General features: G+C 41.2%; 1 protein-coding gene across 1 annotated transcript in view; it reads left to right on the top strand.

Moving 5' to 3' along the window:
- LOC144693305 (uncharacterized) overlaps positions 1-13996 on the top strand; it is a 50370-nt gene that overhangs the window by 21721 nt on the left and 14653 nt on the right. The window contains exons 4-7 of the mRNA XM_078563082.1: positions 2085-2167; positions 6876-6993; positions 7847-7983; positions 12795-12955. Of these exons, the coding sequence (XP_078419208.1) occupies positions 2085-2167; positions 6876-6993; positions 7847-7983; positions 12795-12955 (499 nt within the window). The remainder of the gene's footprint in view (positions 1-2084; positions 2168-6875; positions 6994-7846; positions 7984-12794; positions 12956-13996) is intronic.

Below are 13996 nucleotides of genomic sequence, written 5' to 3'. Positions count from 1 at the left end.
AAGGGCAGGATCTTGGAGGTAACAATCGGCAGCACACTGGCCTCCAGAGAGTCCATTGGAAGGCAGACCCCACCCACCATGAGCCCCCTTTCGAAGGCCAGGTGCTCCACCCCGGTTGGTCTTCAGAATGGGCACAGCCTTACCATACATCTTTGAGGAAGCTAGAATGGCTGAAGGGCCGACAACCCCAGGCATGATCTGGATGCATGCCAAATTGGAGTGAGTGTAGCTCTTCACCCCCATACTTTTTAGTAATTAGCATAAATGGTGGCCACAGAAGCAGTGGGAGTAGAAGTGGCAGCCTTTCCCATGTAGGTTCTTGCAGACCCTGCCACAGAGTCACCGTTGTAGTTTTACGAGTTACATTCGCCCCAAGTCTCAGGCCTGATGTTTCTGACAATGACCTTCATCTGCACAGAAGGGCACTGAAAAGGAAAAAAAACACCATTAAATAATGATGGGAGATTGGCTTTTCTCCTGTGCACTTCTAAATTATAAACAACACTTAGTGAGAAGAATGAAGATTGTGTCGGTTGCCTATCAGAATTAGAGAGTGAGCAAAAGATAAAAGGAGGGACAGTGAAAATTTTACAGGGACAGGGTCGCCACTCAAAGCCAAGTTTGGTAGGTGGGTGCTGCAGGGGGCATTTTCTCGAGATTATTAGTCTCTTAAGTAGTGATCTTGCTGGTGGTGGTGGGAGATGTCTTCACCTGGGACAGCAGGAACTGGTCTGGCACAATCCTCTCCAGGCTTCAGCTTACACTGGCAGCAGCAGAATCAGCAGTATTACCTCTCCTCAATGTTGAACAATGACTGTTTAATCCAGAAAGCCGGTTGAAGGATAAAACTGTCACCAATTTTTACACACTATGAGCATTTAGTTAGAGCTACACATTACAAGCATTCACCTCCTAAGTCAACCCCCAAAGTTTCAGCGTCTTCCTTTTTATAGGGGCACAAAATCCTACTTCATGCCCACCCTGCAAACAATTAACAGGCCAAACTGTCACATGTTGACCTTGAGTAGCCCCTGCATCTGGGTAATGTGGCTGTTAGAGCCCAGCCAACTGGGGCCCATTTCTGTTTTCTTTAATGGTTTGTCCTGTTTGGAAAGCATTGTTCCTGATGCTGTTACCTCGTCGGTGAATAAATCTAAATAAAAATGCTAAGAACCGTCAAATCAATTGATGTAATTTACTATGCAGGCAAAATAGTAAAACATGGATTCAAAATTTATGTGCTGTCCCCTCAAGAAGCTTGTGGTATGCATCTATATAACCCATAAACACATAAGGATGGGATGTCCTACCATAAAAACTCGCTACAAATTGGATGAAGTATTTCAACCAGAGTTGTTTGGTTATTGAGAGAACAATGCAACTATGAATGGAAGGGAGCCCAAGGAATTATGAAAGATCTGGCAGTAACTTTGGCTATGAATTGAAAAGTCTCTTTGCCTTTATATTTCAAGGCTAGTTTTGAGAGAGCAGTGCTACATCAGGCTGCCTCTTAATGTCCATCTTGTACTGTTCTTCATTGTATGTTGAGCAGAAGCAGAACTGGTGAATCCAGCCAGCAGCTCCTAAGACTCATGAGAAAGATGGATCTCTGCTATTGATAGAACAGGAATTTGACATTTATATTGCTAACTGGAACCGAAAGCAAGAGAAGTACACTTTGGCATCATTTGCAGTTGTAACATGTAACGGTGTGTTACAGTTGAGCATATTATATAAACTTCTCAAATATTCCACTTTTTCTTATTTGGCTCATATTTTACCTGCTGATGATTTTCCTGCAAGAAACAAGCAATTATGGCCTCTCCCTGCTGTTTGATCCATGCTAAATCAATGAAAGCCCCTGACAATTAACAATGCTCGTTCTCTTAAAACTATTGTGAACTGTCTGAAGCATATTTGCTCATCAAACCTGACCTGACCTTGATTTCAGCAACATTAGTGTATAATGTGCTTAAACTGTCAAACTGTTCTTATAAAAGCTATTGTTTGCACTTGCAGAATTGTAGCATGTCAAGTAAAATTGTAAGTCTTTTAACCTATATTTTGCATATTTGATAAACCAGGTCTTCAACAGAAACAAAAGCTTTTACAGGAAAAGCATTTGAAGGCAAAATCCTCAGTGGACAAGATGCCTGTGGGAGGTGGGGTAAGTATTTATCTCTGTTCTGAATGCTTTTCCTTGTATTAGAATACATTCTGATGTTTGCTGAGAACACAGTGTACTGGATAATGGGGCATCTATGCAAGCATCGTTGCATTTCCTTTGCATGTCTGTGGTGTTCCATTAGTGGATAAAAGGTGCATTTATTTTCTCATTAAGAGCTACACCTTTAAAAATAAAATTCAAGTTCCTAAATGAACAGGTGCAAACTAAAGAAATCATTTATTTTCCTGCAGTTATTTAAAGTATTAGTACCAGATAGTTGATTAGGGGAAAAAAATTTAATCTATAGCCTTGACCTTACTCCAGATATCCATCACTTAAGAACACAGAGACACCAGTGGATAATGTGGTGCACTTTAGAACGATGAGACATGGGTTTACGGGAAGTATTTTACATTCCCCCGCAGGTGGGTTTGTAAGCAGCGGGGGTCGCCTGTAAAATTTCTCGGATGACCTTCCCACTGGGTTCCCGCTACACACCCCCCCCCCCCCCCCCCCCCCCCACCCCAACCACTCCGCAATTCTACACTGAGACGGGCGAGGCCTATGCCAGTTTGCCCACCCTTTGTCCAGTTGAGGCGGTTAAGTGGAGAATTATTGACCACTTTAAGGGCCACTTCCCACTAAGCCTCAATTTTCAGGCTGGCAATTCAGGAGCAGTGGCGGGGGAAATGCCCAAAATGTAACCCTGTTCAGGTCCTGGGTAGGAAAGGGGGTGGGGGGTGCGCCTTCATCAGCAGCCTCCTATTAACATCGGGCACCTCTTTCTCCACTCCCCCCTCACCCCCACCCGCCCTCCCTGAACTCCACAATCCCCCCACCCCATTCTGCACATCCCCATGGGCCTCACCTCCCCATCCTGCCCTGAGAACCCCAAAACTTTCCTGGACTTCCGGGACTTGGTCTTTGGGACCGCTCGCAGTCCCAGTCCTTTCCACCACGACCTCTAGCGTTGCAAGGACTCGAGAGCTGTTGGCCAATAGATTGGCTAGCAACTCTGAGGCAGGTCTCCCTCCTGGCCCATGACTTCAATTCCTCTCTTTTGTAAGTGATCCATCTTAGTGATGTTGTCACGGGAGGTGCTGACCAGCCACAAAACCCTTCATAACATGGAGGAGAAATCCAGAAATACCCTGGTGTGTGCTCATCTGCCTTCTAACCAGTGGTTTAAGGCAAGCATTGGTGAGCCTGGGAGCAGTGTACTCACATCCCTCACTTGTGGATGATGTGGAAGAAATGAGAAAAATGTTTCATATAATTGTGCAGTGATGTCCATAATGAAGGATGATTGACATCAATTGGCACCAATTGATGGGTCATTTTAAACTATTTTTTTTATCCTTAAGAGCTTTGTGGCTGACAAGGCCATGATTATTGCCCATGCCACTTGCCTTCAGATGGTAGCAGTGCGGTTTACATGGAGTGGCTTACTAGACTACTAGAAAAAGGCATTAAGAGACAAACATATAGTGTGGACTGCAACAACTTAGATTTATATGGCACCTTTAACATAGTAAAATGCCCCAAGATAATTTTGCAGGAACATTAAACAAAAATTTGACACTGAACCACAAAAGAACATATTAAGACAAATGTCCAAAAGCTTGGTAAAAGAGGTAGGTTTTAGGGAGGGTCTTAATGGAGAATAGAGAGGCATGGAGGTTTAGGGAGGAAATTGCAAAGTTTAGGGCCTAGGCAGCTGTAGGCATGGCTGCCAATGACGGAGTGATTTTAAATGCAGAACGGGAAAGAGGCAAGAATTGGAAGAGCACAGAGATCTTGGTGGGCTGGTGAAGATTACAGAGCTGGGAGAGGTGTGGCCATGAAGGAATTTAAAAACTGGGATGAGACCAGAGGCATGTGTAGGCCAGACCAGGAACTGATGTCAACTTCCCATTCCTAAAGAATATTTGTGAGCTTGTTGGTATTTTATGAGGCTAGGGCAAATTTTACAGTAATTCATTTTCTAGACCTAGCCCATGTTAGTTGCTTTATTAAATTTAATTTCCCAATTTTATAAAGTAGGGTTTGAACTCTCAACCTCTGGATTTATAGTCCAGTACTATAACCACTTCTTTGTTAGCTAATATGTTTTACTTTAATATCAAAATGTTCAAATAAAGTTCACTGTGTGCCATTTTTAACTACGGTAATAATAACTTGACCTATTGAGGTTTTAGTTTCCATAACTGCTTTATGTTTTGGTTGTAGATAAAAGGCACCACAAACAATTCTTAGCAGTATGGAGTTTTTTTTAAAATTGAGATTAAGGCATGGCTCTGTTGGTAGCATTCTGACCTCCGAATAAGAAGGTTGACACTCCAATGCAGTCAGTACCTGATTTATGCATTTGTGGACTGTTGACTGCAAATATCTCCCACCGGGTCCTGGAAGGAGCCATAAGCAAAGAAATTGAGGGCAGTGTGGCCAGTAGGTCTTGTTCCAGGAAGCTACACATGTCTGCCACCACTTGACAGGAGACCCTGAGCCTCCTGAAGCACTTCACTTCTGTTCCGACATGTCAAGGAAGCTTATCCACTGCCTGTGTAACCTTCTGCAAGCTGCACCACTCTAATGACCCCCTCTCTCCTTTGAAGCTTCAGGTCTGTGAGCAGCAGGCTATTTTTAAAAATATATTTCAACGGATGTGGATATTGCTGGCAAGGCCAGCCTATGTTGCCTATCCCTGATTGCCCTTGCGAAGGTGATGTTCAGCTGCCGCCTTGAGCCACTGCAATCCATGTGGTGTAGGTACACCCACAGTGCTGTTAGGAAGAGAGTTGCAAGATTTTGATCCAGTGAAAGAACTTGTATAGTTCCAAGTCATGATGGTGTGTGGCTTGGAGGGGAATTTGTAGGTGGTGATGTTCCCATGTGTCTGCTGCCCTTGCCTTTCTAGGAGGTAAAGTCATGGGTTTGGAAGGTACTGTCAAAGGAGTCTTGATGAGTTGCAGCAGTATATCTTGTAGATGGTACACACTACTACAACTGTGCTTCAGTGGTGGAGGGAGTGAATGTTTAAGCTGTTGGATGGGTTATCAATCGAGCAGGCTGCTTTGTCCTGGATGGCATCATGTGCCAACATGCGGCTGCATATTTTAAATGATGTAGATAGCCATTAGAAGTGTGCAACTGTCTTACAAGAGAAAGTCAATTAAAATGAGATTCAAAACGCTCACAGCAGTGTGGCAAACAGAGATTTAACCAGTTAGAAAGCTACCACAGTAGAGAAATTCCTTGTTCTGAAGGATTAAGTGAAACTTTTCATTATTTTGCCTTGGAAAATGCCATAATGAATTTTTATCCCCTTGTGTAATACTTTCAACATCTTTTACTCATTAGATAAGTGCAATTATTTTAAAATGATTTAAAATATCTTTATACATGAGCACTAACTGTATAGGAAATAGATGAAATGTCAAAGCTGAATTTACTAATCTGAATAAATTGGGTGGTAAAAATTTTGAGTGTTTGATTATACAGTGTGATGTTACACTAATGTGGCAAGTAAGAGTGAATTGAAAGGTGCTATTGAGTATGGAGAAGGATGTTGATGGCAATTTTCAATCCGTGCAGAATGTAGCTTCTTTGTCAGTCTACCTTTCCTGTGTTGTGAAGAGGAGAACGTGTGGATGTAACCAGACTGCAAACAATAACATTGCACTTCTGGCACATGCCATTATTATCACAGTTCCTTCGGGTCACAACATCATCTTGAACATGTGCTGCCGTCACAAAATTACTGTAACTAAAGCATTCCAAAATCTCGAACTTTGTAGCACAATCAGTAGTAAAAGTAGCTAAGGTAGTGATTATGGGAGTTGTATCCTTTTTATTTAAGCTTAAGAAATTGGATTTTGAAACAAGCAATTTATTTCTGTTTTCTAATCTCTACTCTTGTCTCTCCCTTGTTTCCTGTTATGAAGTGACATCTCCTGCTGTTTGCTGGAGGAGATGTCTTGTATTTGAAATAGTGTTGCATTGTTGGGGAACTGTAAGCTGCAGTACTTCAAGTCCTTAGTGTCACAAATCAATGTGGCAGTCCATAATTATACAGAGTCTTTGTCATTCTCTCTCTCTCCTATTTGTTAAGCAGTTATCTAAGTAGGTCCATCCAGACTAAATAACATAACATCATATTTAATCTCAATTTATTTAATCTCAATTTAATCAATTTATTTTCAATTATAAGTTTTGTGCATGATGCAGGGTGGAGAGAGAGAAGCACATTAAAGGTGGAGCACAAAATCACCTGTGGGATCTGTAGTTGAAAACAGCTTAACTTGATGTGATAAATCCTCTCCCTCTGTCAGCTATAAAGATATTATGTAAAACCTCTGAGTAGACAAGCCAATTACTAGTGAATGTATGCGCTTAGGGGAACTAAATCCTCCAAATCTGACATAAATAGCACAATTGTAAATTTTATTAAGTTTAGAAGATTGCAAAACATTGGAAAGGTAAGAATATCACCATGGAGTTGAGACTAAGATATGATAGTGCAGAATAGGGGGAGTTTTACTCCATATCTAGCTCTACTATATCTAACTTGGATGTCCAAAATGTTTCCATTCTCAAACATGGAAGATCATCATGTTGATTAGCAAAAAGAATCACCTTAAGAATTACGCTAACAGAAAAATCTTGTACTTAGCATAGGCGTCTAATGATCCAATTTCTATATTTTCAGATCAGCCTATGGCCAGAAATGGATGATATGAGACTTACTAAAAGAGAAGTACTTGTTCTCATTATATCATCTTTGCTCCTAATTTTTGCTGTCGTCATCTTGTTTGAATACTTGCATGGTATGTGTTCAGTTTAGTACTGGAAGGGTCAAAGTCTGATTTAAAATATCCATTATTTCACTGCAGTTTTAGCTGCAAAAGATAACCTATGTGGAGCAGAGGAAATTCTGATGAAGGGCTTCTCTCCAAAATGCTTTTCTTTTTTCAAATGTTGATGGAAATACACATTGGTCCCAATGTTTTATTTTTATTTTAAAATCTATCATCTACATTTTTTCTTCAGATTAAATTGTTTTATTTGAAGCTGTTGAATTTTTGCACTCTGGTTTGTGATCTGGCAGGAGCAGGCTTAATGGGATTTTGTATTTCAGCTCTTTCGTGTTTTTAATTTATTCTTTCAGGGATATGAGCATTGCTGGCAAAGCCAACATTTGTTGCCCATCCCTAATTGCCCTTGAACTGAGTGGCTTGCTGGGCCATTTCCGAGGATAGTTAAGAGTCCACCATACTGCTGTGGGTCTGGAGTTACATGTCGGCCAGACCAGATAAGGGCAGCAGATTTCCTTCCCTTAAGGACCAGATGGGTTTTTTTTTTGTGACAGTCAACGTTACTGACTATGGAGTAGCTTTTAAATCCGGATTTTATTAGTTGAATTTAAATTTGAACCCATGTCCCCAGAATATTAGCCTGGGTCTCTTGATTACTAGTCCATTGCCACTATGCCACCGTCTCCCCTGAGACCGTGCTCAGTTTAATCATATTCGAGTCTCTGATCCTAGGAGAATCTTCCTTCCCCATGGTGTTTTGTACAATTTAAGCAATTTATTCTTGAATCTCGTTATCCTTTAACTTTAATAGGGCACACTAAGTCACCATAACATTGTTAATAATTGAACTTCTATTTGCTTTTAGGTCCACTACTGTTGCATTTGAATTACTACAATGGTAGAGTGAGGACATTCCATGGGTGCCACCCTATTATAAGCAGCTCAGAAGTAGCACTCAACCAATCACTCATAAGGTGGCACAAGGATTTCTGGAAACTATTGGTGAGTAATGAACAGCTGGAGAACCTATTAATAGAAAATCAAAGTTAGAGTTCTCTGATGCTTTCCTTACCAGCAGTCCTGCATAAACTACAACTGGTTCAAAGCTCCATTGCTTAGCTATTATCATGAACAATAGACTTATAGATGTTTACAGCACAAAGATGCCATTTGGCCCATCATGTCTGCGCCGGTCAACCAAGATCTGACTACACTAATCCCATTTTCCAGCGCTTGGCCCATAGCCCTGGAGGCTATGGCAACGCAAGTGAATATCTAAATACTTCTTAAATGTTACGGGGGTTTCTGACTCGACCACCCTTTCAGGCAGTGAGTTCCAGACTCCCACCACCCTCTGGGTGAAAAAATTTCTTCTCAACTCCCCTCTTGGCCTTCTACCTCTTACTTTAAATCTATGCCCCCTGGTTATTGACTCCTGCTACTAATGGAAAAAATGCCTTTCTATGCCCCTCATAATCTTATACATCTCTATCAGGTCCCAATGTCCCAAACAATGTTTTGCTCCCCTATTTATCCATTAAATAGGATAGCCGTGTGGTGGCTCTCTTGCTTCTGAGTCAGTAGGTTATGGGTTCAAGCCCCATTCCAGGGACTTAAGCTCATAATCTAATTCTCTTGTTAGAAGATGATCATTGCCTGATTGGTGTGTTGTGAATATTATACTTATCAGCCCCAGCCTTAACGTTGTTCAGGTCTTGCTGCTTTCAGGGATGGACGGCTTCATTATCTGAGGAGTCGCGATTGAAACTGAACACTGGGCAATCATCAGCCAATAACGTCACTTCTGAACAGATGTTGGAGGGAAGGTCACTAATCAGGTAGCTGAAAATGGTTGAGCCTGGGACATTGTCCTGAGGAACTCCTGCAGCAATGTCCTGGTGCTGAGATGATTGTCCCCCAACAACAAAAACATCTTTCTTTGTGCTTATAAATGACTCCAGTCAGTGGAGATTTTTCCCCTGATTCACATTGACTTCAATTTCACTGTTAATGCAACACTCAGTCAAATGTTGGCTTGTTATCTAGGGCTGTCACTCTCATCTCTTGAATTCAGGTCTTTTGTCTATGCTTGAACCAAGGCTGTAATGAGGTCTGGAGCTAAGTGGTCCTGGTGGAACCCCAACTAGGCAGTTTATTGGTGACCAAGTGCCACATAGAAGATGTTCCTATGTTCTTAGGACAAGAAATTTTTTAAAAAGTTGGATGATATTAGGCAGAATATGAATATAAAATGATGTCCTGGCAGACTGAAAACAGTTAAAGTGCTTTTAACCTACAGATAAAAATGATGAAACAAGCTACAGTACACAAATTATTGTGTTGAGATTAAATTATATATTAATAACAACTGATCATACAGCCATCTATTCACTGATGGACTGGTCATCTCCAAGTCATCTCTAAGAAAAATAAGGACTTAGCCTGTACCACTATCCTGCATCTCCAAAGCATGTTTGCTGAGCTGTAACTAGATTGCTTGCTTGTGCTTGCAGGCAGGTACTGGTTATGGTGCTTCGGAGATCTAAATTAGGTTTTTTAAAAAAAATCTGATCATATACTTAAAATACATGATGCATATTTGTTCAAATTGTAAATTTGAATACTAACGTATGATTAGACTAAATATTTTATGCAAGTATTGACATTTATTGTCCTGGAAACAGCTTGATGAACTGTTACAAAATAGTGCATGGATCTGCTATTTCAGTTTTGTAGTCTGACTTGTTCTAGTCACAATTGTCTTAATCCTTCATGTTTTCTAATAGGGCAAGTGAGAAAAGATGAGCACAAAATGAATGTATTGTACACATTGGACTAAAAATCCAGTATTGACTTGAATTTTGGCTATTACGTTAGCAGGAGGATCCCAACGTTAGCATTTTTGTGCTGTTTGAATGTTAAATAAACTTCAACTAAATTATGCTGATTTCAGAAAGCTAATAACAATGTCCTAATAACTTTAAAAAAAACCAAGCAGGGAGGGGAAGTTCTCATCCTTGTTTTCAAGTCCCTCCATAGCCTTGCCACTCCCTATCTCTGTAGTCTCCTCCAGTCCCACTACCCCCTGATAGCTGTGCTCGTCTAATTCTGGCCCCTTGAGCAACCCAGATTTTAATTACTCAACATTGGCGGCTGTGCCTTCGGCTGCCTAACCCCTATACTCAAGAATTCCCTCCTTAAACCTCTCTGCCTCTCTATCTCGCTTTCCTCCTTTAAGATGCTCCTTAAAACCTACCTCTTTGACCAAGCTTTTGGCCATCTGCACGAATATCATCCTAGTGGCTCAGTGCCATTGTTTGCTTTAAAACGGTACTGCGACCGTTTTATTATTATTATTAATAATATTACATTAAAGTCTCTATCAATACAAGTTGTATAACTGTTTACTACTTTTGTTTGATGTTAATACTTAGTAAATTTCCATCTTGAGTTTGTGTATTGCATAGTGTGAATGCATCCTTAAAATGCAATTTTTTGATCTAGCTTTAGTCAATTCCTACCCCTTAATTAATTCCAGATTGCTTGGAGTACTTAGACAGTTAATTTATTGAATACACAATATTCACAATGAGGTCCTGAAAGTATGGTGTGTTTCTCCACGTTTCTTGTCGAGCTGTTAACTCATGTTATGAAAGCCTTCCCTAAACGTAGTACGCTAAATTACTGAATATTATTTCAAATGTGTGCATTTAGCACTGCATGAAAGAGAGCTTATTAGCTTATTGCTGCATTGAAAGCAATCTTGTGTTACAGAATCATAGGAGCCCTGTGGCATAGGATACCATTTGACTCATTACACCTTGGCCAACTTTCTAAAAGACTTGCCCACTTAGTCCAATTCCTCTGTCTTTTCTCCATTTCCTTTTTTCTTTCAAATCATTCTAAATGCTTTTTTGGATTTTGCTTTAACCGCTGTTTCTGGTAGGGCATTCCATGTCACACAAGATAATTATGACTTGAAAGCATTCAGCCCATTTTGATTCATCCATCCAGGGCAATCAGGGATTGGAAATAAATGCCGTAGAATAAATGCTACTGAATGCCCAGTCTCTGACTTGCTCTATTAGTCATGACCTTTATGTGGCTATTTCAGTAAAGTTACTGGCCAGTGGTGACCCCCAGAATGTTGATGGTGGGAGATTCAGCAATGATGATGCCATTGAATGACATGGGGAAGTGATTGTTGGAGGTTGTCAGTGCCTGGCATGTATATAGCACAAAAGTTACTTGCCACTTATCAGCCACCAACTCCCAGGTCGTCTTGAATGCAGGCATGTACTGCGTCATTATCTGAGAAATTGCATCCAGCTCTCAGATTTCTCCTTTGGCCTTGGTAATCAGAAGTGGACACTACTTGAGATATAGTCTGAACAGCACAATGTGCAGTTTGATTCTCTGACTTGTACTTTACCATTCTGATTATATCGTTCAATCTTCTGTTAGTTTTGTTGATTGTTGAGCACATTTAGCATTGTGTTTAATTGCTGTTCTAGCAATCTTCTGTGTTTTTTAAACAAATTCTCTTATCCCCTCTCTGTGTGATGTTAAATGTCTGCATTTACTTACTGGTTTATCAGTGGTGGGTTCCTTCAGTGAAATGTATTTTTCCTCCTTTTTCCAACTCTCAGTTTGTACAGAATAACAAGATGTTTGTTTAGGAGGATTATGTTAATTCTTTGACTTTTGATTGTGGGATGTGGGTGTCCCTGGCAGGGCCAGCATTTGTTGCCCACCCCAAATTGCCCTTAAGGTGGTGGTGAGGGGCTGCCTTGAACTGCTGAGTCCACCTGGTGCAGGTACACCGACAGTGCTGTTAGGAAGGGATTTCAAGGATTTTGATCCAGTGATAATGAAGGAACTTCCAAGTCAGGATGATGTGGCTTGGAGGGGAACTTGCATGTGTTGTTGTTCCCATGTATCTGCAGTCCATGTCCTCCTTTGGTGGTAGAGATTGTGGATTTGGAAGATGTTGTCGAAGGAGCCTTGGTGAGTTGCTGCAGTGCATCTTGTATATGGTACACACTGCTGCTGTTGTGCACCAGTGGTGGAGGGAGTGAATGTATAAGTTGGTGCATGGGGTGCTGATCAAGTGGATTGCTTTGTCCTGGATGGTGTCCAGCTTCTTGAGTTTTGTTGGAGCCACTCTTATCTAAGCAAGTGGAGAGTATTCCATCATACTCCTTGTGTGTGCCTTGTAGATGGTGGACAGGCTTTAGGGAGTCAGGAGGTGTGTTGCTCACCACAGAATTGGCAACCTCTGACCTACCTGCTCTTGTGATCACAGTATTTAAATGGTCTTTCCAGTGCCATTTCTGACCAATGGTAACTCCAGGATGTCGATAGTGGGGTATTCAGTGATGGTGATGCCATTGAATGTCATGGGGAGATGGTTAGATTCTCTCTTGTTGGAGATGGTCATTGCCTGGCACTTATGTGGCATGAATGTTACTCATCGTCCCAAGCCTAAAGGTTGTCCAGGTCTTGCTGCATATGGACACGGACGCTTCAGTACCTGAGGAATGTCGGGCTTTCTACTATCCAAGAGTGAAAAGGGATATCTGCTGCTTCCAGACGCTCTTTCCTCTTTTCCTCAGGCTGCTAATATTTCAGATCGGTGTGAAAACTGAGTGGGAATCTGGTGTTGCAGTTGGACTCTAACAATGATATCACAGCCGTTCTTTGAGCTGGTATTTTTAATGTTATTTAGATGAAACCTCAGATAATGAATAAATTATTTCCATCGATATTAAATGACGTCATTTCTTTCTTGGTGTAATTTGCTTAAACTACAGGATAACATTCAACGGCAGTTTGAAGCACCCTTTCATTGTGTGCACGTGACCTTCATCCTGTATATAATGTTTTACATTGCCGGAATAACAGTGCTGCTTTACTACCTAGTGGATAACATGATTCAGAAAAGTAGACTCACTCCAAAGAGAATAAAGATCTGGTAAGTTTCCCATTGCTTAATATCCATACGTGCACAGCCACAACCTTTTGTTTCCCATCTGTCTCCTCGAGAGGAATGCCAAAACCATAAAACCATACAAGAAGGTGGTAATTTGACCTATCATATCTGTGCTGTCTGTATGCTAGAAGCAGTTTTCTACACTTCACCATGGCCACTTTCAATGTTGCTTCTAATCTTTCAAAAGTTGTGGAACATGAAACTCTTGTTAAGGGAGTCTGTCACTTTCCACACTCAACCTATCTGAAAAACAGAGTTGTTCAGTTATTATCTCATTGCTGTTTGTAGAGCTTTACAGTGCAAACTGCCTCATCTGACCTATGTGTGACTCAAGTCCCACAGTATGTGGTTAACCATTGATGCCTTTAGGGCAACTAGGGATGGGCATAAAATACTGTCTTACCAGCATTGCTACATTCCAAGAACAAATAAAATAGTGTATTTACAGTGTGCTAAATGGAGTGTGCTTTAACTGTTAGATTTATACTGCAATCCTGCGCTGGTTAGATCTCTACTTACATGCCTACTTGTAATATTTTTGCTTTCTTCCTGGGATGTGGGCATCATTTACAAGGCTGACATTGCCCATCCCTAGCTACCATGAAAAGATGGTGCTGGTCCTTTGACACATCTCAATGGCGTGCTAGGTTATTTAAGAGAGCAGTCATGTTGATATGGGACTGGAGTCGCATTTATTTCCCCATTCTGCATCTTCCCATGTTTTTTGCTTTCAGACAGGGTTGACCTTTTATTCTGCTATTAACGCCAACACTGGACCAATGCTTTGTGCCTTTAATACTATCATTGCCACTCTGTTTGCCTTGTGTCCATGGCATCTTTGTTATTTAATCTCCCTGCCCTCTAACCTAGCCCTGACATTCTCTTGCGCTCCACCTGGCCGCCCTCCCACTTTTCAACAGCATAAAACCCCATCACATCCCAACCTCTCTTCAGTTTTGAAGAAGAGTCATATTGGACTCAGTGTTAACTCTGTTTCTCTCCACACAGTTGCTGTCAGACCTG

This window comes from Cetorhinus maximus, chromosome 2, assembly GCF_964194155.1.
Source record: "Cetorhinus maximus chromosome 2, sCetMax3.hap1.1, whole genome shotgun sequence".
Classification (NCBI taxonomy): Eukaryota; Metazoa; Chordata; class Chondrichthyes; order Lamniformes; family Cetorhinidae; genus Cetorhinus; species Cetorhinus maximus.
This window is presented reverse-complemented; position numbering and strand designations above follow the sequence as displayed.